Consider the following 26,112-nt stretch of genomic DNA (forward strand, 5'->3'; position numbering starts at 1 on the left):
TCATGAATGGGATGTTGGGCTTAGTACATGAAATATTATTCTGGCCAATTCTCATTCATTAAAAGAGAACTTTAAAAATGTTTGTGTGAGTGTGCAAATATGAGAATAAAAAAGGTGAAAGGGACTTTTAAAAGTTCCCAATTAGGAAATCATTGATCAGTAAATAAAGGCCAGTTTTGGATAACAACCTACATCAGAGGTAACACGAAAGCCGAAACTAGAAATATAAACATTTCTCATAATGAATGGAAAAGAGAGGATACATGTGGAAATTAATGCATGTTAGAAAATATGAAGTGTAGAAAACTGAAAATAAAATGTAATAAAAGCCCAAGCCTCACAACACTCAGGATAATGGAAATTTCTCTATTGAATTATGAATAAAAATGTTTGTGTGAATGGTATTGAACTATTTTTAGAAAGAGGCAGAAAATAATGTGTTTGAGATTGGGAAAATCAGAAATAGTGATTTATTCGTATAACGTGAAGAATATGAAGTGCTCCCCATCTGGCATAAATAGTTCTCTTCCAATAGTCCTGAAAGAATTGGCTGAGGACATCTCTGGGCTATTGATGGCAAATTTAATGAGTTCAGGGACTCAGGGAATTCAGGAATATTGGAAAAGCATAGGTGTTAGAGTTGTGGTTTGAAAAGAAAAGGGAAGCACCATTAACCAGGTAACTAGATTTTTATAAAACTCACATTTGGAGAGGATTCAAGAAGTCATTTATCTCCCCCGCTCTGCCCCAAGGCAACAGGAGATTATGCAGAAACCAGGCCTGACAGTGTTCAAGGTGTCTTAAAAGCCTCCTGGAGTGGAGATTCCCCAACTTCCCAATTAGTCACAGCTCTCCCTCTTCTTTGCAACTGTAGGGTAGCAAGGATTTTCCTGGAGTCTAACATAAAACTCTTGGAAATGTTGAGGAGGGTGGAAGGATTACTCTCTCTGTTCTGCTGGCTCTAATCCTGCTTATCTCGGGCAAACAGCATTGTCAATACTTTGTTTTCTCTCTGATTTGCTGTGACTCCTGTACACTTCCCTGGCAGAATTGCTATCTAGACAGGTGCTCCTCATACTCTATTACTGCATCTCATTAATCTTGCCTAAACCAGAGAGCTGTTGCATGCAAAATAATGAAAATTATGGAAAAGGATTCAATTGATACGTGCATAATGAATGCCAGTTTATTTGGTTTATGGAAAACAGGCCTGGTCATAAAACCAAGCATTTAAATAATTTTTCCCAGTTGATTGCACATTAATTGCCAAGGTAACTTGGATATTGCATATCCCCTTCTTCTTTCTGTCTTCCTCAGGCAGGCAAGCCACAGCAGTAATATGTTGAGATTTTTTATATTGTAACAAAATATGACAGAGTCTTCTGACAATAAAAAGCTGAAATTTTTTTTCACTAAATGGGTTTTTAAAAAAACAAGGTCTAAGAAACCTTAAAGTCGTTTTAGTGACTGTTGAATCACAGAATTCGAGATATTTGTTATACACCATTCAATATTCTAACATTTTTCATTAGTAACATGAAAATAAATATAAACTCAATACCTGACAAAAGAGTAGTAAATAAAGAAAGAAGGAAGATGTGCAGACAGGGAGGAGCCTTTATCACTTAGTAAAGGTCAGCCTTTGCAAGTGAAACTTGTTTTAATATAAACAAATGGATCTTTGTACATTCAAGCACAAAAATATAACCCAAACTGAAGAAATGAATGATGAAAAGGAGTGAGTCTGTATAGGACAGTGTTCTTGTAGAGTAATAACAGCCTATGACTGTAATGCTGCAGCAAAAAATAGGCTAATGTGACCTTGGACATATAAACAGGATGTAAAAATAGCCAGGGCTCTTAATACATATTGTTGAAAGGAATTATTTCAGAATACTGCATGTGATCCTCTTTTTAAAAATGAAAGAAAGGATAAAACCTGAAAGAAAGTACAGACACTTCAGAAGAGAACAATTCTCCTGAGGGCTGGAAGCGAGAGACTTCAAAAGCTTTGTGAGTTTGTCTTATAAATATAAACTTTGCAATCAATAATAAAGTTCTCAGGGGCAAAAACAAAGATGCCAGTTTTCCCCATTTTTGGGGGTCATCTGTAAGGCCTCCCTACCCTGCTGGAAGATACTGAAACTTTCCAGCGTTTTTTGGGGTATCTTTTACTCAGTACAGATGAGATATTCCTGAGTTGTAAGTGCTGTCTTCAGAAATTAATGTCTGTGTCTCCTTCTGTTTTCCTTGCAAATATTAGGCCTACCCACTATGAGGTATGAAATGTCTACAATGGGCAGATCAAACTGGGTGATCTGATACTAGGGTGTGATTCCATGAAGTTGGCCAAAATCCATTATTATTTGTGTTAATTTACACATATCCTGTCTGGAGATAGGTAAAAAAAGAAGAAAAGAAACCGGTGACGTGAATGTTTATAAGGCTTTTTCCTTGGTTGTACAGACACAATTGCAGAGTTCATCTTTGGAAGAGTATTTTGGAATTAGAATTAAAATTCCCCATTCTCAGTCCTCGGAGCTTTGCTCGTCATAATTTTAAGTAAAACAGTTTCCTTGGGACCAGGTAAAATCTCTGAAAAGATTAATTTCAGTTGTAAAGTCTAATAATAGCAGTGTAAGATCTGTCCAGAAAAAAGGAAACTGAAGCTCAATATGACATAATGAGTAATAATAATATAATATATATTAAAGTATGTGCTGGAAAACAAAGCTAAACACTTCTAAGTATGAACTGTGCAGGTAATTAAACAATAGGCTTACAGGTGTATGTTTAAATCTGTATATTATTGTTAGGCAAGTGTTAGTATCCCCAGTTCAGTTATTTAAGGAAGGACATTCAAGTGCTAAATCTTGAGCTCTTTTCATCCAAAGAGATTTTTTAAAGGATCCTTGAGTTCATTTTGAATCGTGACATGACTTTGTAATGGCAGACCTAAACTCTTGTTCACTGTGCAAGCCATCACCTCAGAAAAGTGCCTGCTAAAAGTGGAGATTGGATGTCACAAATGTCAATAACATTGCTTAGTCTCAACCAATGTACTCAGAGCCTTTTCCATAAAATATTCACCGCAGTAGTTCCAGACACACTTTTGTTTATGCTGGCAGCTAATGGCTTCTCTATAATGGCCACTTTTCATTTTTTAAAAGAAGAATGGAGCTTTTTATGGCATATAAAGGAGCATAAATAAGTAAATGTAAGGGCAAGGGTCAATAAATATGGCTTGCTGATCCCATTAACTTTTTAGAGAATTTTCTCCTTTTATTCATCATAGGTGTAGTGCCTGCCATCTCTATTCAGTCTCTTTGCCTGTGAATTTCCAGTTCTTTTGGAACTTTCCCTATCCTGCAGGCAGGGGGGAAGCCTCCACTCCCATGTGTAATTCAGATGTTTACATGCTGGCATTCCTCTTAGCCTGGAGCTCTTTGGCAGAGGAAATTTTCTGCCGTAAGAGCTGTGGGTTAGAAGCTTCTTGGCAGTGCAGATTTGTCTGCCATCAGGTCTGTGCTGCTGGGGATAGGCTGCTTCTTAATTACCTCGTTTAAAGATAGCTTGGGTGTCTTTGCCCCACGCTGAAGTCTAGCACGTAGCTATCTCCAAACCACTGAAGTGTGCGAGGATTTTATTGCTTTATCCGTGTCCTCATTTGTGTAGCAGGCCCTGTTGAATCCACAGCTTCACTGGAGTTTGTGTTTCTTTGGCATAAGCATAAGGTTTACTCAGTATTTGCACATTTTTGTTCGATAATTATTTTATGTCTTGTAATACAAGTGCTGTTGGAGAGACAGTCTTTTCATTGTTAGGATTTTCTTTTCTGACTCTGAAGGTGATACCATTCTAGTTCTGGTTAGTAGTTGTTTAGTGGTTTGAATTCTCCAGTTGGTTTGAATTTTCCAGTTCTTACAGATTTGGTAGCTCTAGGCAAGAATAGTGTGCATTCAAGAGCCTTGGTATGTCAAATGTATCAAAAATTGAATTTTAACAGAACTCAATTACTCATTGGGGATCATTTGGTAAATGTATATGAGGAATATTATTAGATCATGGCTCAACTAAATCTAAACTTAATGTACTTTCAGTGATGAATTTACTCTGGTTTTTAATTTTTTTAATGTATAGCTTTGAGCCTTCAAGTAGTACTTGATTAATTCAGGCAAGGAATTAATTAATTCAGGCTCCACTGAAGAAATGAATTAGTTTTCCTTTCTGTATTTTGGGTCTTGTTTCACAGAAGTATTAATTTTGAATACCTGGATGATATTTATTAAATTGCAGTCTTGCTACCAGAAAAATTGTAAAACTGAAATGACACTTGAAACCCTGATGCCGTTTGTAGAAGGAATTTATTTCTGCCTGCAGATCCATAGGAATAGCACTTGACAAAGGGCAAGGTATAACTTGAAACTCAGCGGAAAACAAAATACATAACAAATGTATTCTGGGTGGAGAGAGGAGGGGGAGAGATGGAGAGAAGAAAACAAATATCTAAGATGACCTGAAATGTTCTCAGAAACCTGCTGAGTTGTTGGTCTGCTCTATGAAAAAAGAAGTATCTAAAGCCACTTTCTTAATTTTTTTGGAGGTAACAGATCCCCTGTAGATTTTAACTTAAAAGTTTTACACAGGAAACTGCTGCATCAAATGTGAAGTGGGAAGATGCTTTTCTTGACTCCAGCAAGAGCATGGTAGCCTGACACAATCAGAAAATACTGGCACCTGTAAATCACAGCTTTTTAAGTAAGCAGAAGACAGCAATAGTCTCAATGGGGATAAGTGATCCAATGTTTGGAAGTAAAATAAGCATTGTAAAAGATGGTAATTTATACTCAAATTGTTCACAAAACTTCACACAGTGAAGTGGTGAAGAAGTGGAGAGCAGAATACTCGCCTTTGTTGAGTACCTTTTCAGAATGTCATCATTTCTTCACGTACACCATTAAGTTTTTATGTGGTTTATGTTGAGCTTTCTACTTGCCTGTAAGTCTATTGACAAGACAGCAAACTTCATTTTCAGGGTAAAAGTCAGCATCCATTCAAATGTAGAGGAGCTCTGACTGTCACTAATACAAAAGAGAAGGAAAGATGCTGGGTCAGCTTCCTTCTAATAAGCTGCCAAGTTCAGTGTCCATCCCAAGGTGCCTTTTCCATAAGGCAGAAAAACATGACCTGGCTTCTGCTGCTGCTGTACTGATTTATAGAAACACACTCTAGATAGCTGTACATTAACTATTTGGACAGACAAGAGGTGGAAGACAGTGCACAGCAATATAAACCCCACAAATGTATGGATTGTGGGGTCACGTTCCAAACTAAGTGCTTAATTATTTTTCTCCATCATTTAACCATTCAAAGAAGAACTGGAATTAGTGGGCTGTAAGAAGGAACTCAGCAGTCAAAACACACCAACTCAATAATTAAAATAAACTGCCCTATATAATACTTAATTTTGTGCTTAAATCCTAGTTTAGATTTCTGAAGTTAGCGGGTCGGATGAAACAATTCCATTAGAGGGCAGTAGTACCTGTGGGTAAAATGTCTCGTGCTAAATATTTTGCTTAGCATCAGTGAATGGAAGTGAAAAATGAAGCTGATGTAATTTAACATTAAAATAATGCAGAAACATTTTGTAGTATACAAGTACAATAATGCACATCCTATCATATAACAAAAAACCAACATGAATATGACAGAACTGATGCAAAATACATGCAGCAGCTTTTAACACTGATACTACAGCTAAGACAGAAACTGAAGTTATTTGTTTTTCTGTGTTCTCAATTTGTAAATTGTATGACTTTCTTTCTGGGAAGTTTATGGGTTTCATCAAAAAATCTTACTTGTGAAACTGTTTATTTTATTAGCTTTAATGCTGCGGACTCTCCAGATTTCCAGACAAGGGATTGCAGGAATGTGCGTGTTTACTCAGGCACCTTTTAATGGTTAAATTTCAGTAGTATATTGTGTTTTGCCAGTGATTTCTGCAAAAGATTAAGGATTTTTTGTGAGTTTTGAGATGTTTGTTAGATAATGAAAGCCATGAAAGCCTAAACGAACCTGGCTAACATGGCAAGTTCAGTCCTTACTGTTTTAATACTTTATTATGTCTAATCCAAGCAATACCACAAACACCATTTCTTTTTCTGTTTTCAGTTGTGCTACTTGATACTACAACGGCCCTTGGAGAACTAGGATGGAAAACATTTCCCTTAAATGGGGTAAGTCTCCCACCATTTGGGGTTTTTTTGGTCTGGATTTTGGCATTCGGACACTCTGGAAGTGAATGGCTCATGCATGGGTGGATATTGTTGCAATATAGACTCGTCAGAAGGCTTTAGTTGTTCTTGGGACTGGAGCTGCCTGTGTTGTGAGTAGGAATAACAGATGCAAGAGTGACATGAGTACACATTATTATGCCCTTCTCCTGCTTTTCTGAGTGCTAAGTATCTATCTTACTTTAAATCCAATTCTAACTGTTACACATCATAAAGTTTCATATTAAAAACTCCTACGCAGGAGGAATGTGTTATGATGACTCTTTTTTTGTGTGTGTGAAATAAAAGGAAAAATAATTTTCAGTTTTGCAAATTGGAACAAAAATTTTATGGCTTAAGTGAGAACCAGTATGGACTTTACCATCTGATAATAGGGTATCAGATAACCTAAGTCAGAAAAACGAAAACATTAATAGTGTCTGTTATCCTTGGGGACAGTGAAGAGCAGCATTTTTACTCTCTAAAGTTCAACCATCAGTGCTTTGCCAGTGGCTACACTTTCAGAACCTGTTTTTTTCTTTCCACCCAGCTAATGCATGTCACAGAATATCAGGGGCACTTGGAGTTTCACTTTTAAAGGAAGATGCACTATTCTGGAGCATTTAACACATTTTGTATCAACTTCTAGTTCTGATGTCACTGTACAGTATTATTATTTTTATACCAGGTTGCATTATCTCTTGATTCTTGTGTACAAGGCATATAATTACTTGTGTCTCTGAAATGAGCTCAGAAAATACTGTTTTTCTGAGAGAAACATCTTGTTCCATTTTCAGTCATTTTATTTTCCATGATCTATTCCAGAAGGAAGTAGAAATTGTCTACCCTCAGCACCCTAATAATCCATTTTTATAAAATGCCTTCTATGTCTTTGCCCTCAGGGATTTCAAGCAATGTGACATTTCTTAATCTCAGCCTGTTTTCAACCTTATGGATTACTCTTTTTCTTTGTATTCCTAGACATAAATTCCATCTCTCACAGATACTTCTGTGTTTTACATTTTGTATGCAGTCTCATGCAATCTGAGTTACAATTCTGAAAGTTTTATTTCCTTTAAAAATCCCAGACAAAGCAAATACTGTCATAAACCACAATGAGAAAATCCATCAAGGAATTTTTGCTCTAGCAAAAAGTAAGGACTGTCATCGACCATGATGAGAAAATTCAGTGAGGAATGTTTTGCTTGAGCACCAGGATGAGCTCCTTTGACGTGCACAGTACATTTGGAAAGCACACAAGATATAATTGCAGTTATTCTGGAAATTCTTAAAAGCTTTAGGTACTCCAAAAGCAACAGCGATAGTATACAAGCACAAAAACATGTGCCCTCCAGGTTGATTTAAAACATAGGTGTTATAACATATATTTTTTGGCTCATCATACATACCTTAAACAATAGTTTTGCAGCCTCTTGAGGTTTTTGGGTGTCTTAGGACCTCTGCTGTGTATTAAGAACTGGCAGCACTTACTACAGTACAAGGAGTTTACATTTCAGTAAGAACCTGGAATTCAATTATTAAAATATTTCCCAAAAATATACAAAGTGGTTTGAAAAAAAAAAAAAATGCTAGAGTAAATATGGGGGGGAAAAGTGGTTTGTAACGTAAAATCACAGAATCATTTATGTTGGAAAAGACCTTTCAGGTCACTGAGAACAACTGTTAACCCAACACCACCATGTTCACCACGACACCATGTCCCCAAATGTCACATTCAAACACTTTTTGAACACTTCCGGGGCTGGTGGTTTATGTCCACAGTGCTATCTAATCTGTGTTACTCATCTGTCCTAATATAATTCCGAATATGGCACAAGCATTGGTGTGATTGAGATTATCACTGCAGAAATAAGAATCAGTTCTGTCCCATGATGAGCACATTAGGATTTTCTTGTTTCCTGGAGGGGAGTGACAGATTTTGAATTGTTGGTGGTTTTTGAAAGAAATTTTTGTTCAGATACTATCCAAATTTAATGTGTTGCTTTAATCAAATGTAGTGTTTATGTGTGTAAGGAAAATGTCATTGATATATGGTTACTGCTCTGCTGAACATTTTTGATAGTTACAAGGATGGGATGATGGGTTTTCTTGAGACTGTGACATTAGCAGAAGTCATTAATTTACTGGCATACTCAGTCACAAGGAATGTTTTCATTAAATTAAAGAGCAACTGAAGTAATAATGCTTGGGATTTGGGTAACATTGGGTATGCCTCAGAGATTTTAAACTAACAGGCCAGGGTGAAGTGGGATAACAAATCAAGAGGTCCCTTTGGAACTTGCAGAACCTTAACCTTCGCCTCCCAGACTTTTAATTTATAGGAGATTCATGACATAACATTTGTAAGCTTTTCAGCACTGGTCATCATTGAGCTGCAATGATAACTGTGTTATCCATGTCTTGGGAGTATAATATGTGGGTTTGGTTTTTAATTTTCATCCCGGTTATTTGTGCATCCTTCCTGAAGCATGAGAATTCAATAGGTTTTTCTTACAAATGTGTTTTCTTTATTTGCTTGTCAGATTTTTTTCCTTGTATTTGGAACAGGTAATAAATTTAGTGCTTAGAGCTACAAAAATGCAGCATAAAACATTAATATTTCTGAGGTCAATAGCATCAACTTTTGTTGACTGAGTTCCAATTTAGCTTCTTAGTGCTGGGCTGTCTAAAATTTCTACCTTAATAATGGACACATCTGATACTTCCTCTGTTCTTTGGGCTATAGTTCAAAATGACCGATTGATTTATGAAAAAGCATGCACTATGGAATGAAAGGAGATCTTTACTCACCAACCTGTCACTCCATAACCTTGAAAACACAGAACAGGGTTAGTTTGTTGGGGTTTTTTTGTTTAGTACAAAAAATGGGACGGCACAAGTTCGTATGTTTCAGAAGAGGATGTGAATGGGAGCTGGTGGGCAGTCTGAAGTGCTCAAGTGCATGTGAAGCAAAATCCAGCATTCCAACCAAAGTCAGTTTGCTGACCTTGGGGACACAATTAGGGACTAGGAAAGAAAGGAAAAAACCCGAAAGTCCAACTGAAGTGCACTGGTCCACGACCTTCATTTACAGTAATAGTAATAAAATTACATATCTTATTCAAGTCCAGTTAGTGGGATTTTTTTCCTTCTGTCTTCAATGTAACTTTTTAAAACATATTATTTATTTCCTATTGCATTAATCAATGTAACACAATTTTATGAGCAGAGTTTGCTCAGAAGCTGTGGTTTGGGGAGTGTTGCCATAAGGGCATACAGTATTACTGTTCTTTTTGTGTTATGAATTTTTTGAGACTAATCTTATCAAAGTACTGATTTTTATTCCCTACCAGACTGATTATTTTACCCTCTCTGTTAAAATAATTGTTTTGCAGTAAATGCACCAGTCAGCAATTTATTTTTTAGCTGCTTCTTAGCTAATTAGGAGACATTACTGTAGTTTATGGTAACAGAGTTTTGACTGGCTTGGTCCTGTTTGTCACAGATGGCACTGAGGTTTTCCTGGGCCAACCTGCATTCCTTTCAATGCAGGTGCATCCATCTTCACCTTCATCTTTTAACTTGTATCTCAGAAGGTGATTGGGGGAATATATCTTGGAGCATTCTTATACAATACTTAACATTTTAAACTATTCATTTTCTTAACTAGACTGTCTCTGAAGCATATTTATGAACATAAGGAAGTTTATATACTTAACACTTATTTTTTAAATAAAGCAATGGTGTGTTCTCAGCATTGTTTTGGTCACCAGTATAAACACAGCACCATATGGCAGCTGGAAAGAAATTAACTCTGTCCCAGACAGACACAGTAAACATAATTAAAATTCAAGTTGTGTGAAAATTACCAGGAAAAAACAGCAATACCATAAAAAGACTTCTATCTAAAGGTATTTCACTTCTCTTCCAAACAAATCATAGAATCATTTGGGTTGGAAATGATTCAGATCACTGAGTCCGACTGCAAATTAATGCTGCCAAGTCCACCACTAGGCCATGTCCATAAAGTGCCACATCGACTTGTCTTCGCACATCTCCAGGGTTGGGGACTCAACTACGTCCCTGGACAGCCTGTTTCAATGCTTGGTAACCTTTCCCATGAAAAAAAAATCCTAATATCCAATCTCAACCTCCCCTGGTGCAACTTTAAGCAATTTTCTCTCATCCTGCCACTCGTTCCCTGGGAGAAGAGACCGATCCCCACCTGGCTACACCCTTCGATCAGAGAGTTGTAGAGACCGATAAGGTCTCCCCTGAGCCTCCTTTTCTCCAGGCTCCCTTTCCCCAGCTCCCTCAGTGGCTTCTTGTAACACTCCAGACCCTTGCCCAGCTCCATTCCCTTCTCTGGACTCGCTCCAGCTCCTCTTGTCCTGAGGGGCCCAAAACTGGACACGGAATTCGGGGTGTGGCCTCACCAGTGCTGAGTGCAGAGGGACAATCACTGCCCTGCTTCTGCTGGCCACATTATTGCTGCTCCAGGCCAGGATGCCATTGGCCTCCTTGGCCACCTGGGCACACTCTGAACAGGCTGTGGAACAGAGAACTGCAGCTGTGTGGGGAGATGTTGCAGAAGTAGCAAGAAGCAAAGTTTTAAAACAGAACTGAGGACATTTTTGAGAGAAAAGATGCACCCAAAAGTCTAAGTTCTTCCTTCTATTACAGCAGTTCAGCTGTGGTAATGATGTAGTTACAGCTGTGAAAGCAACAGGATTTCAGAGGTGTTAGAGAGGCTGTGGTTTTAATAAGAACTTAGTAGAGGGTAGGGATTTAGCTGTCAGAACATTTAACAGGAATGAAAGCAAAGGAAGGAAGCTAATCAGATTTTCACACAATATGGGGAATTTACAGACATGACATTAAGAAAAAATATTGGAAGTCACATATTTGAGCTGTAATTTGGGCATAATCAGATACCATCCTCTGCAATGCCATATTTAGAATCCTTTTTGACAGTCAAGTCATTATTTGAGGGAAAAGGTTAAGTCAAGGGGTAAGCTTTTTGAGATTAATTTCCATCTGCAGAGATGAAACAATTAGGTAGTTAAATGTCTAGGAAAGCTTTTTTAAAGGAGTTGTAGTTGCTAATATGAGATGACTTGGTCGTGGGAGTCCAGTTTCCATGTTTCTTTTAGGAACATCTCTTAGAACATGAAAGCTTTTCTTGAAAACTGCACGTCCCAGGAACTGTCAAGTCTAGGTAGATTGGTACAAGTCTAAATTTTTGGTTTTGCCTGTATTATTTCCTGGTAAAACAGCAAAAATCTTCATTTACTTGGAAAGCCCAGGGGCCGCAGAATTAGCTGTGGCTGTGTTGGGAATTTGATAATCTACTGGCTGGCTGCAGGGTTATGGGAGCATGGTCTATCAAAAACAGGTACATTCACAAAATGTGCAAGGCACTGTAATGAGACAGTATTTGTCATCTTCAGTTTTTCTGTACATACACTTTGGCAGTATCCTGATTATTTTTGTGTGGAACATCTCATTGCAGATTCTGTGGAGGCTTGACCAAAATACATAGTCATGTTCTTACTTGGATATTGCAAATTTGGGCCCACTGGTGCTTGCCACTGTGCAGTCAAAGATCTGAACCATTCATAGCCTAAATAATAACATATAATTTGTTGTAAATTAAAAACAAAACCCCCAACATCACCCCCCCCCCAAAAAAAAAAAACACAAACACCAAAAAAAACCCAAACAAACAAAAAACTCCAACAACAAAACCAAAATAAACCCTCCAAACTACTTACAGGGAAGCAGATAAAATGGAGGAGGATTATAAATAAATTTGTGTGCTCCAAGTACAGAACAGCCATGTACTTACAGCTCATATATAATCTGTAATAGTACAGCATTAGAAGACATTTCTGAAATGCTCAACCAAATGCAATTTATTGTATTCTTAGTGCATTGTGTGGTAAATCTGAACTTTATGATAGTAGTGTTGCCTATAGTTTTTGCATTAATTTTCCATTCCTGTTTAGTTTAAATAGTCTTGTGTACATATATATTCCTGGTAAAGGCAAAATTTACTGTACATATTGATTATTTTTCAATGTATATCTTATATTATATAGCAAAAGAGGGCAAAGAGTGGCTGTGGCACTATTTATATTTCCTGTTAAGTTTTGCATTTTAAGTGTGAGAACCATTATAAGCAGTAGAGCACAGTAAACATTTAACTCTTTCAGTTGTGCAGCCCCACAAAATGAATGCTAATTCTGTATTATTTTTTCAAAAATACATTGGTTGGAAATAAACATCAATGCCCTCAGTGCACAAAAAATGCTTTTTAAGTCTTTGTATGCTTCACATTCATCTCTTGCATTCAGAAGTTTACAATATTTTGGCTTACCAAAAAGGGCAGTAAGAGAAAAAAAAAGAAAGTATAATTTAGTGAAAATTAACACAACATTGTCTTTTTGTTTTATAGAGAAAGAACTGTGTTTTGAGAAGGAAAACATAGTGGGTTGAAGGAGGAAGAATGGTTGATTGATTGATTAATTGATTGAAGTTCTGTGGGGTGTATTTTCAGCAGTGTTAGATTACAGAATTTTATGGTTTCTGTCATGAAAATATTCTGAAATTCATAAAAAATTCGCTCATATGTACATTCCAAATTAAATACAATATTTTCTGATATAATTCAGCCTTCACTGTGCACACACAAGGAGCAAGAAAGAATGCCAAACCGCGTGTTGCCCAGTAAAAAAATCAAGGAAAAGCCAGAACAAAAGTAAAGTGGAAGAAAAGCAATATTTATGGAAATAATAGATGCATACTGAACACCTCTTTATCTGAACCATCGTATTTTCAGAGACTTCAGAATTGCTGTACTGAACTCTTGGGAAATACCCCTTGAAATTCCTGTGTGCTTAGGAAATGGTCTCATAAATGCTAAAGTAGGTGATAAATATCTAGATACTCTGAAATGAAATCTCTCTGAATTGTTCCAAAGCCACAAAAATACTTTTTTTTTTCCAAGAGAAAAGGTAAAATTGGCAGTAGCAGCAGATGCTTCACTGTCTCACAACCAGTCGCTGCTTTTTACTTAGATGCTGTGCTCAGTAATTTAGGGAAACTCTGAGCAAACTGCTGCTTTCTTTTTATCAATTTTAGTGCCAGGAATAATTTCTTTTGTATAATGAAAAATGAAAGAATTAATTTATCCTTAAGGATTTGCAGTAGCCTGACCTTATATTGGAAGCCTTTACTTAGACTTAAAAGAACGCTAAAAAACTTCCCCCAAAAACTATACCAGCTTTACTTTTGAACTGTTTACAGATGTTTAAATACATTGTATGAATTTTTAAATTTACGGGAAAGCAACCAGATTATCAAGCTTGAAGCATTCTCTAAGCCTCTTTTACATACTTAGGAACACATAGTCCCCCTTGCAAATGGCAGTAAATCATTCATGTTCTGATGGTGCTTTAAATGATAGGATTATAGGATGTTTGTGGGGACCAGGAGTTTCAACCATTGCCAGGATGAAAATACAGTATCCAAATAGTTTTTTTGCTCCACTGGAGTTCTCACCAAGTGAGAAAAAAATACTCCAACTGGACTGAAAATGTGGTGTTGAAGAAATTCTCCTCTGCTTTGCCCTCTCTGCCAGTGGATGTCCAGACCTCTGGTACAACATTTGAGCTTGAAAACTCTTCTCTGAAGAACAGTTCTAAGCAAAGTGTGCAGCAATTACTAGTCCAAAATGTAGAGAATTGTAGACTTTAGGTTTCAGAAGAGACACTTCACACGGTAATTTTCACACAATTTAATATCCTGCAAAGGGATCCAGGTGAGTACAGAGGCCTCTACCGCATGGATTATGTATTTATGTCAGCAATCCTAGCAGAACTGGATACTCTTCACATAATCCTAACAATCTACTTCAAAAAGTGGAAAACAGATAGTTTGTATATATGTCTATTGACTGCTAATAAGGAAACATAATTCTTTTTAATAAACATAATTCTGTGGAGAACAAAATAGAAAGGAACTCAGTATAAAATCCATGTATTTATAAATAATAATTTAGGACTGTATTTCAGATTTAAGAGGATAATCCTCTGCTATTGTATTTAATCAAAAGAATCCTATTCTAGGAGTTTAAAAAAAAAACCACAACTTGCAGAAATAAAGTGAAAGATTACAAGTGCTGTTGAGATGTAGAACAGCATTTGAAGAACACAGGTATTCTACCTGACCTTTTGTTTTGTCTTCTAAGAAGTCTAATGATGTTTCTTTTAGGTTTACTAGTAGTGGGCATATTGTAGAGTAAGTAAAACAGTAAAACAAAGTTTAAGTTAGACATAGCAGCTGAACAGTGATGATATGCACAATATGGTCTTGTTCAGTGATTTCTCTCCGTGTCTGTTAGTGCTTTTCATCAGCTTTCCATGCTATAAGGAATATTCCCCATTTCTTAATTTTCTTAAGGAAGAGCTCAAACATTTTGTTTTTCTTCTCAGCTGATGGATACATGGATACTCTTGCATTATGCCTGTGACCAATAGGTCATGAAGTGGTGAGCATTAGAATTTTTATGCCATAAAAATTGGGTAGAAATGTTGTACTATAGATGCTACTGCATCCTCATGTTGGTTCTTGGCATGTTAGAAGAATGCTACTAATAATTTTATATCAAAATACGTAAAGGCTTGATGGAGTTCACTATTAACACCAGCATAACTAAGGAGATTGCTTTGGTTCCCTTTTTGGTGTAGGATGCTAAGGGGATTGACTTTAGCTCCCTGATTCTTGCCATGATGATTAAGGGGATTTGTTTAAACACCCCATTTCATGTGGTATAGCTACTGTAAAAGGATTAGTTTTGGATTCCACTTCCACATGGGAAAGCTAAGGGGATTAGCTTTAGCTTTTCATTCCATGACGAAATAACTAAGGGCAATTGCTTTCACTGCCCATGTGGTTGCATCAAGATTTGTCTTTTTCTGTTCTTGTTTCAGTTTCTTTTCCTCTGCTCTTACTGCCCAAAGTCATGTGACATCAGGCTTCCTGCCCTCCAGGTAGAAGGTCCACTGCCCATACTGAGCTTTGAATCTGTTAAGGAAAATGAATGAGAAGTAATGAAATCCCACATGTTTTGTTCTCTTCCTCATGGAAGCTCAAATGTTAGAATTCCTTTGGATAAAATCAAGTGTAGGAATTGCCATAACTGATAACAGTGCTAGTCCATGAAATGCAGTATTTGGTTTCTGGCAGTGAACAGGACCATGAGCTTCAGCTGTAGGTGAAGGTCTCAGGGACTCTTCACACTGCTCATAGGAGCAAAACTGTGGAGATTCCTGATAAAATCCAGCAAATCCACCAGCTGAGCCACAAGTGGTGTAGCCAATTCAGTGCAGCACCAAATCCACACCAACAGGCACTCTGTAAGGGCAGAATTTGTTATCTAAGGAGAGAAACCCCTAGACTTGAATGCTGTCAGAAACTCTGCTTGTGTTTCTCCAAGCCTTGCTTCTGTGAATACGCCAGTCCCAGGGGAAAAAGCTCTCTGAGGTCTTTGTACCAAATTGCATTGTGCAGCCAGCACAAATTAATATTTTCAAACCACTTAAAAGCAAATGAGATGTCTACATGTAAATTCAAAACAGGTGCTTCATGCACAGCTGATGAAATTTATGTCTGAGCTATTAAATAAACCGGGATCTGTGCTCTGGCTTTGAAGATGGGTGTCTCCACAAAGCTGTGTTAAATACTTGCTCTTACATGAGTCTCTGCCTAGGGAATGAGCAGGTTTTAGTCTATAAATCCAGAAACTAATGAGATTCTTCCTTTGGCAATCTATTTTTATGTATTTTTAAATTTTTATTTACTAGTGTAGTGGAAGTGCTTGAAACCTCACCTTACAAAAACACTTTAACGTATTGATCTTTAAGGGATTAGGAATTTCATTCGAAGTGAAGCTTAAAATTAAAAAATGTGTTTAAATTTTGTAAAGAACTGGCCTTGTGTATCCATCTCATGTCAGAATAATCATAGATGTAAGCAATTAGGGAAAAAAGCAGATGTTAGCCACTGCCCAGCCCTGGCACTGCACTGGCACAGCTGTAGTCTTAGGAGCAGGATTCTGAAGAGAATCCTTCCAAAAACACCCGCTGTTTTCCAGCATTTCAGTTCTCCATAGTGGAATATAGCAGGACTATTTCAGCAGCTGCTGTTATGAGCTGTCAGTATTTCTACAATGTGCAGCCACTTGAGTTTTATATATACAGTCATGACTGTATATGAACATGAGATGTGCATATAGATCTACACTCCTCTAGGATTTATGTACTTAGATCTGGCCCTCTTGAGTTGTACAATTACCTTTTTTGAGCTTACAGCACACTCTGGAATTTACTTCACGCTTTGTACTGCTCAGTAAAACTCAGTGTTTGAATTCATCCCTTCAGTGCCCTACCTCAGCTTTAAATTTCCAAGGCTCTTTTGCTGTGGCATTTTTCCCTTTGCTTCTAAAAATAAAACACATCAAAAACAATTGGAAAAGAAAGCTGAGCTTCTATGAAATTTTACACATTTATTGAAGAGAAAAAAAAGAAAAATGCAATGGAGAGAAGTTCTTCCAGCAGCACTTACCTGCAGAACACTGTACATCTTTAGTTATGTGGAATAGATAGGAGTATCAAAGCATGCAGCAAACCACCTCAGTAAAAAATCTAATTCTCTGTAATGTATTTCAGGTAACAGTGCCGTGAGAAATTTGACTTTCTATCAAGTCTTGCTGATTTACCCACAGTATGCAATCAGTGCTCGATACAGATGAAAACAATCAATTTTTCCCACTTGGGTCAGTGCAGGAAATCTCCTGAGGGAAAATGTTTTGTTCTTCATAATTATTTTGTTTTATATATGGAAGACTGTTTATAAGGTTGAAGGATTTTCTCTGCTGCAGAAGAGCCAGGATAACAGGGTAAGAGTTACTGCAGTGGCTTTGATCTGAATATTCCCTCCTCATGGGAGTCATCCTGAATCTACAACCTGGTTGCCTGAGCTAGATATCATTTATAATGTGTGATTTTTAAAATTAATATTTCTAGAGTCCCTGGGAGTACTGCCACTTCCTGCATGTATTTTAAAGTTATGAATATACAATAAAATAAAGGGATATCAAATGAATCACAAGCAATGAGATAAATTTTGTGTACGAGTGAAGCTTGAATCTTCATAGAGTGTTGAGACAGGTTTTTCACTGCTATCACACCTTTTTGGGTAGTACTGTTGTATATAGCAGGGCTTTTTAAAATTCTCATCACATGTTTTATGTCCACAGAGTTAAGGGTAGTCAGAAGAACGACAGAGCTTCTTCAGTGAAGACAAGTTTAGGCATGGGAACACTTACTAAGAGTAATGAATTGTAGTTTTTGTTAACAAAATGACAAAAATAGAATAACAGCAGTAACTTAAATACATGGTTGTAGTCAACTGTATTACGTTATAGAGAAAATAGAGGCCTAGAAAGCTTATTTGGCTTGCAGCCTCAGAAAACTGTTCTCTTCAACTGTCCCACTGAAAAAAAGGGGTTTTTTCTTGTCAATATCCCTATTTGTATTTTCACTCAACGAGTGAATCAAATATTAGTGTTGTGTTGGGAGTAACCAAAAAAAGCCCACTTTACTTTGGTTGCCTTAATTCCCTTGCCACCAACTAACAGAAAGTTTCACAACAGAAATTTAAACTGAGAATGGACAGTTTTTTGAGAGCAGTACAAGAATGATTTAATTTTTATATGAACTGCAGTCCAAAATTTCCTAGCACCTTAATGTTCAGTGAACATTTCAATGAAATTTTATAACTGTGTGCATCCTTTAGCCTACATCCTGCTGATACACAGGTTACATAGAGATGCAAAATACTTAACTAAATATACTGACTAAACAGGATTTTAAAATTTCTGTTCTTGTAAAATTATGAAAAAATATATTATTAAGATTTTATGTTAAAATTCAAGTAGGGGATGCTTTTTGGAAAGCTTCTAAATTTTAGCTAAAACAAATGGTTGCATTTGAGATGATACTGCTAGTTCCTTTTTTGGAGTTGTGATTTTAAATACAACTGTTGTAGGTGCTGTGTAGTACTGAAATACTTTCAAAGAAAAGTGCAGGAAGTGTTAAACCACTTGTTAAGAAGCAAAGTACATTGTTGGAAGTCACTCTTTCTTTGATTTTACTGAAGAGGAAATGGATTAGCTGGTAACTTCTGGTTTAAGAATAAAGTCAAGGTTATCAAAGATACGAAAAATATTTCTGGAGATTAGTGAAAAATTGTTTCTGTGCAGTTCTGTAGGTATTTTATACCGTTTCCAGTTAGTTTGGGTGGATTTTTTTTTTACTTTTCCCTGTGCTTTGATTTCTTCAAATTCTTCATTACAAAAGTTGAATGTTTATTTCTCATTTTTGATCTGTTTACATTTGCACTGATACATCAAAGCTGTTTAAATTTTAGGAATGATACTTGGCATAGGACATGTGAAGAGTGTTAAGCAGTGCCATAAAAGTTCTGCATCAATTGCAGCACACCTGGATTCCTTGGAATTCAACAGTTTGTAGGTACTGTGTGGTTCATATTGAAAGGGGAACACAGCCCTGTAAAGCTCACAGCTTTGCATGATACAATTTGTGATTGCTTTCATTACCCTTGGGAATGTGGCATTAGAAGTATACTTTTATTCCAAGTCTTAGTTTGTCTAAAGTAATGCCACAACCAATGCTGACTGACACTATATTTGAGACAGCAACTCTCTTAATCCCAGGATTTTTAAAAATCCTTTTAAAGAGTAAGGTACATTTCAAGAACTTAAATTAAAGGCAAATGTAAAGTTCCTACCATTCATGGATTCCCCAGCTCTTTTTTCACTTATTAAAGAAAACAGGGGATTAAATTTTACCACTTCTTTTTTTTTTTGACTTACTGGACTTTGTCAGAGAGCGAAACATACCATAACAGGTGTGTTAAAAAAAAAAAAAAAAAAAAAATCTGTATCTTTAGCTTCAGACTTGTCTCTTCTAGTGAACTTAATTTTTACAGTCTGCATCCATGGATCCAGCTCTCCATTCGCCCTGGATGGGGGCTGCACGAAAAACATTTGGTCAGAAATCTGTGGCATTGTACCGCCAGAACTCAGATGTTGCTTACAGTGCAGCTGGAAGAGCAAACATTCTAAGGACAAGGGAATTCAATAAAAAGTTGTAGCTGAAAATTTATTTTCATATCCATACAATTTTCAAATAAAATTAAATACTGAGGATTTCCTTCTTAAGTGAATTGACAGATTAACATACCTTTTAAAAAGGAAGCTCAGTCTAATTTTAAGCACCCTATAGACAACTGACATAAGATTTTCTTTCCGTGGAATTTGATCCTAATTTGAGAGTTATGAAGTGTGTCTTGCTGTCCCTTGTAGAAATGTTCTGCATTTTTCTCTACTCCAAACACTTGGAAATTAGTCTTCAGTCTATGTGACAGTGTATTTCATATATCTGGTATCATACCTTGTTAAAGAGTTGTTAGATTTCAGCTAGCTAAGAGAAAAACAACACTACGCAAAAAATTTTGCTGTGTGAATCCTGGAATTAGGCAAGAATAAAGGAGTGATGGACACATGCCACATTTTTTACTCTGTTTTCTTTGTAGACAGATAATGAAATACATTTTCCAGAAAAAAACGCACAATGTTTTAGGTAACCATGGCTATTTACAGCTTAATTAAATGCAGAGAGCATTTGTTTAATTGACTGGGGAGTTGTTAATAGCAGCAATGGTATCTAATATAAATATCTGTAGATCATTTTCTGTGATCACACATTCTTGGGCTATGCTGCCTTTTAGAAGTTACTGTTCTTTCCAAATTGTTGTAAGTCTGGCTTTTTTGTACCTGCTGTCTCACAAGTTTTCTGGCTGCATTTTTCAGTTCCTTTGCATTCCTTCTCCTCCCTTCCAGTCTGTCAGCAGGCTTGCAGCATTTTCATCTCTGCTACCTGCATTGCTCAGATTCCCCTCAGTGTTCAATCTGTTCTGCATTCACTTTGCCATGTTCTGGGCTGCATTTGTAATCATGTCCAGAAATAGGAACTGACAGTTGGTCAGCTGGAAAATGGGACAACCAAGAAATTGTGGTGACATCAGTTTAATGGACTTGAAAAACAACAACAAAAAAGACAAACCATATCTAGCATAATTTAATAACAAAGTGCTTCATTTATTACACAAATATTAGGATTGAATTTTCTGAGTCTACAGTGAAATTTTGCCTTTTTAGAAAATATTGATGCCTTTTAATTGAAATGTGTAGCTTCCATCTTTAACCTTTCACCAGCATCTGTAAAATACCCTCAACTACAGCCAGCCTTGGAAGTGAAATGATCCCAGTTATCAAACACTGAGTGAGGATTTGCTCCAGTCCCCCAAATCCTCAAAATTATGCTAACTGGGAGGGGTTTTTATTGCCCATGTATATGTACATATGAATATAACTCTATATATATATGTGTAATATTGCTATATTACTTGAAGGTGGTTTGGGACTTAGGGTTATTATGTTCATGTTCATAACATTAAAACATTAAACTTTTACAATACATAAAGTATCTTTAAAGTATTGTGCACACCCTTAAAAAACCCCCTAATTCTGCTTTCAAAACAATACCCAGCTGGCCAGGCCCCCCGAAACATAACTTTTGGCCCTTCCTCTATGCAAGTACATATTGAAAACAAATGTGCTCTTTTCCAAACAGCAACAATTTGGAAAGAGGGATGTTTGTCTTTTTAGCAGTGACACTGTATGATAGCATCTACTTTTGCAATCTGAAGTGCTTTTTTATTACTACTATGCATTTGTGTTAAGAGGATGTCAGCAAATGGATGCTAAAGTGTTCCCTAGGAAATTTTTGGAGTAAAATATGTGTTTAGATTGTGAGGTAGCAAGACTTTTTGCATGGAAGCTATGCTGGAAATGTTCATTATGGTAACCACTTCAAGAAACAGGACTTAGTGAGACAGTGCATCCCTTTTTAGGCCATGTTGACCAGGTAATATTGCATCTGTCTCAGGTAGGAATCATTGGGAACAACCGGCTTTGGACAGATGTTCAAGAATTGAGAACAAAGGACTAGAGATGTTGACAACTAGGCTGCCCTACCCTATTTAAATGATGAAATCTGAAGTAACAATACAGGGATTTTGAAGGTGTCATCATTTGCAGAGAAAAAAAAAACAACTAAAAATACCCCAGGCATAATGTAAAAGGTTCTTGTCAACAGATAATAAAACCATTTCTTTAAATTATGTGAATGGCAAAGTCATCTTGTCTTGGCGTGTATTGTTGTTACTTTTTTGTATGACTTCATTACCAAACAGAGTTGTGCATCAGGATTCTGGTTTTTATTCAGGCCAATGGGCAAAGCAGATAAAACACATCAGGCCAGATGTTTACCAGGTGTCCCAAGTGCTTCAGAAGAATTGCATGTATAATACATATAAATTTCCAGAAAAAACAACTAAAGACATTCAGTGTAAGTAATATAAAAATGCATGAAAGTGACATAGGACAATTGGTAAAACTGATGCAATAAAGATTAGACAGTCACAGTCAGAATATTTTAGCTTACAGTGGAATACATTGGTCTGAAAAGTACACAATGATGTTTCGCTACAATATTAATTTCAGCAAAGCTTAATAGCTGAGTATATTTTCAATAGAAATTTGACAGACCAGTTGCTTTTTGGGATACAGTGTGTATCAAAAAATCAATAAAGAATGATGGTAAAGGTTTAGTGCAGCATTGTTTCAGATAGATGAGGTGATAAAATACACAACAGAAATCTTTCAGAAATGGATCACATGACAGGTAACTCCAATTGATTTTGGCACAGTGTAGTGAGCTACAATTTTGGAAGTTTGGCCCACTGATAAATTTAAGAGATTATGAAATTATTAGAACAAATGTTTAAAATGCAAATGTATGTTCTTATAACACACACAAAAAAAAAGGCCAATATTCCCATGATGAGCGATAAGATTAAAAAAGACTACTAATTTTGCAATTAGATAGGCTGAGAGGACTGCAGGTACCTTGCAAGGCAGGATCTTGACAAACTGCCTTTTACTGTCACAAAGCATTCCTTATTTTAGACTGCTGAGACATAAAAAGTTGAATTGGTGAATGGAATTGAGAATGATGAAACTTTACATTTAATCTGTTCATTGACAGCATAGACAGGAAGGAGAAGAGAATGACGACGGTTTTGAAAGCAATTTGCATCTGTTGGATGCAAAACTACCTTAATATCTAATTTATAAAAATTTCCAATTATATGGAGATGTGGGATGGTGGTCAGTTAAACTATGTAGAGTAGGTAGGTCAAAAAGTATGGAAAGAAATAGTCTGCTTTTATGTAGAATATATTGTTCAGGTGGAGAGTTTGCATATGTGAACAAGGAAAACTCTGGTCAGATATAAAGACAAAAGAAGTTCACCAACATACTTTCAAACTAGAGATTCTTGGCAGGTGTGGGATCTTTCCAAGATTATGATAATATTATTATATTGGGATTTAATTTTTTGAGATATTTTAAATATTTTAATCTGATTTTAGATGTTTGTGATTTTAGTTGTGTTAACTGATAGAAATATTGTGGTTTGTATTACTATTGCAAAATACACTGATTGAGAAATTGCTTAAGCATAATGGATTTTGTGATCATCTTGTAGGGCAAGCACAAAAAAATCATGTGATGGGTGTCTTTTCTCTTTATACCCATGATTATGCCACAAGTCAAAAGCTACTTTGCAATACTTTCATTTCACATCCTTCTGTTCTCCATATTTAACAAGAGTCTTGCATACTATTGCCTGCATGAGAATTCCAAAAGATGAAAAGATCAGTGCATTCCACACCAGTTAGTAGCTGAATCTTCTCAAGAAACCAAAATAGAAGGATTATTTTAATCTATGAAACACTGTGCTCTCTATTATGATTCATGTTTACTCATACAATTCACTCCTCACCACTGCTGTTCTCCTGAGAAGGTCATTAGAAGCCATGAAATGATTGGGAGCATTTATCAAACCAGTCACACTCCACTGGCAACACCAGTAAGGAAAAGGAGGGTAAGGAGCCTTTTCCAAATTATTCTGCTGGTCAGCATAAAAAGGAACCAACAAATGAGACGTCACCTGAGAGCCTCAATATGAAAAAAAAATCACAACCATAAAAAACAGAGATTAAGAAAGCATACCAAAGTATTTTCAGAATATGCACTAGAAATAGGGTCTTGAGAAAAAAACAGAAAGTTCTTTTTGGATGAATGCTGATGAGCTGGGTGCTTTAGAAGAAAGACACTATCTTCTGTTTCTTGATTATATCCTCATCCAAAGAAACTGTCTTTTAAAAAGTGACTTCATCAAAGAAGTAATTAATTGTCTGAATTACCTATTATGCCTTCTACCAGAAAACTGAATTTTAATCAGTTTGCTTTGTTGGGAAAGAAAGCTGACATCAAGAAATGTTCATGCAGGTAAATATTAACCACTCAAAGTTTTATAGTCAGGGAATAAAAATAATCTAACTAAAATTACTCTTTTGGGGTCATGGATACTGGAACTTCATTTTACCAAAATGCCAATTTTTTTCAATTAAAAGAAATAAGTTACATGTAAAATATGACATTTATATTGCCATTATTAACATACAAGATTCTAAAATGCTCAATTTCAGTTAATCTGAAGATTCTTCATCTGTGGAGGGTTTTGAGACTTGACTGGACAAAACCCAGAGCAGTGTAGTTTGAATTCACTGTTGACCCTGGTTTGACCTAGAGGTGTGACTTTGCAAAGTCCCTCCCAGCTTGAATGATTCTATAATTACTACATCAAAAAGAAAAATATTTCTACCTACATTAACTCATTTTAATTTGTTTAAGGACATTTCTTGTCAGTTGTTCTCTATTCTTTTGCCTCCAGACCTAAAAGAAACAGGTGAAAGCACAGCATTTTTTATCGGCCTTTGTGTTACTGCTGTAAATGTTATTAAATTTATGTGATGCCGTGTCATGTAGTGCTTAAAGTTTCACAGATACCTGAATGAATACACACAATGATTGAAACATATTTTGACCCAGTGACTCAACAGCATTTGGGAACAAACAGCTCATTTTAACAAATGACAAGTTGCTTATTTTTCCCTTCTTTGTAAGACATTTTCTAGCTAACATCATTGACCTGTCTGGGCTTTTTTCTTACCAAAATGACTTGATGTAAAGCTTGTATTTATTATCTGTCATAAAAAGGATGGCAAAAGATGCAAAGTTCAAGCATTGAAAAAAAACCCAACCTGACACTTAAAGGTTTTTCCTGCACTACAGGACTGAATCTGAGCAGTAAAGCTGTAGTGTCTGTCTTAGTCAAGTTAAGATGCTTTTGCCATTTTGATTGTAAGTAGCATAACAGAAGGGAATTCCTGAGAAGAATGAATCCTAGATGGAGTGAATTTCTCTCCATGCTCTATAACCTCATAAGACTTTTTTTTTTTTTTTTCCTGCAACATAATCTCAGGTTTGAGGCTGTGATTCTTACCCTGTGGGCTTTGGCTCTGTATTCAGAGCATCAGTTAGGAAGATTTTCTGTGGGATTATTATTACCTTTATTAACTTCCTGAGTTCCTCACGCAGTTCTCCAGAGCAGGAAGAGGAGAACCTTGGTGCAGCTGTAGCTGCAGGGCTCGTTGTCCTGGGAGATGTGTTCCCCTCCTGCCTTCCATGGATTTCTCCTCCGTGACTCAAGAAGGGTTCAGCTCACCTGGTATTTCTGTAAAGCAAATGGGTTTTAACCTTTTAGGCTTACTGAGGTGAAGATAGTACTGATGATATAATGGCAAATTCTTCTCATGAAAAAGATCAAATCTTAGTTGGGAAATGCAGTAAAAAAGAAGTGGCTTGTCTTACTCCAGCTACCTCGGGGTCAGCCAGTAGTGGACCCACATTTGGAATTAAGAAGCTCTTAAATCTTGGTAAAGCTTTTTCTTCCATTCTCACACCATGACATTGTATATAATGATCTGCCTTTCCACATGAGCTGCAATCACTGATACCACACTCAGGTTTCTAATCTGATGTTTCAAAGCCAAGATTTATTATAGTGAGAATTTACATGGGGACCTTTTCTTCAAGGAAAACTGTGGACAGTTTTACAGGAAACCTGGTTTCACTGCAGGAGGTTGGAAAATTTAATCAAAACATCTGATCTATCCTAATAGAGCCTTTTCTCTGTAGCTTAATCCCTTAGATCAGTGGCATGTGAAAAGTTCTCTGTTTCACAGGATCCCAAAAGTTTTTTTTCCCCATACTTGAGCTGAAACTTACATTCAAGTAGAGAGCTCTGCACACTGTTTCAGACAGCTCTCAGAAATCGTTTTCATCAGAGGCCAAGGAAGACTGAAGGAAAATCATCAAATAGGTGCCAAGAGCGACCACAGGAAAGAGCACATCCCGTGTAGCTCAGAACTGGAGCATTGGGATGGAGACTTTTAGGAATATGCGGTCAAGAGGGAAATGTGCAGATCACAGCAGCTTTAAATTACAGCAGCTGCTTTCAGATCTCCTTTGGCCACAGCAAACAGCAGTCAAAGAGCTTATTGCTGTACACAGAATTAACATGTTTTTCCTCATTTTGGAAATGAAAGCACAGTCATCATTAGCCAGGTCAATATCTCTACTCAGAAAGAAAAGAAACTCATTGGCAGGGAAAGTTGCTGAATTAATTTGAATTCCTTTCGATAAAGTTTTCCCCTCTTTCTC

At 36.5% G+C, this 26,112-nt stretch overlaps 1 protein-coding gene across 5 annotated transcripts in view; it reads left to right on the forward strand.

Annotated features, from left to right (window-relative positions):
• LOC104689435 (ephrin type-A receptor 6) overlaps window positions 1-26,112 on the forward strand; it is a 388,920-nt gene that overhangs the window by 21,623 nt on the left and 341,185 nt on the right. For all 5 annotated transcript variants that reach the window (XM_039556188.1, XM_039556175.1, XM_039556185.1 and 2 more), the window contains exon 2: window positions 6,172-6,236. In XM_039556188.1, the coding sequence (XP_039412122.1) occupies window positions 6,172-6,236 (65 nt within the window). The remainder of the gene's footprint in view (window positions 1-6,171; window positions 6,237-26,112) is intronic.

The sequence above is a fragment of the Corvus cornix genome, chromosome 1 (genome assembly GCF_000738735.6).
Source record: "Corvus cornix cornix isolate S_Up_H32 chromosome 1, ASM73873v5, whole genome shotgun sequence".
Lineage (NCBI taxonomy): Eukaryota > Metazoa > Chordata > Aves > Passeriformes > Corvidae > Corvus > Corvus cornix.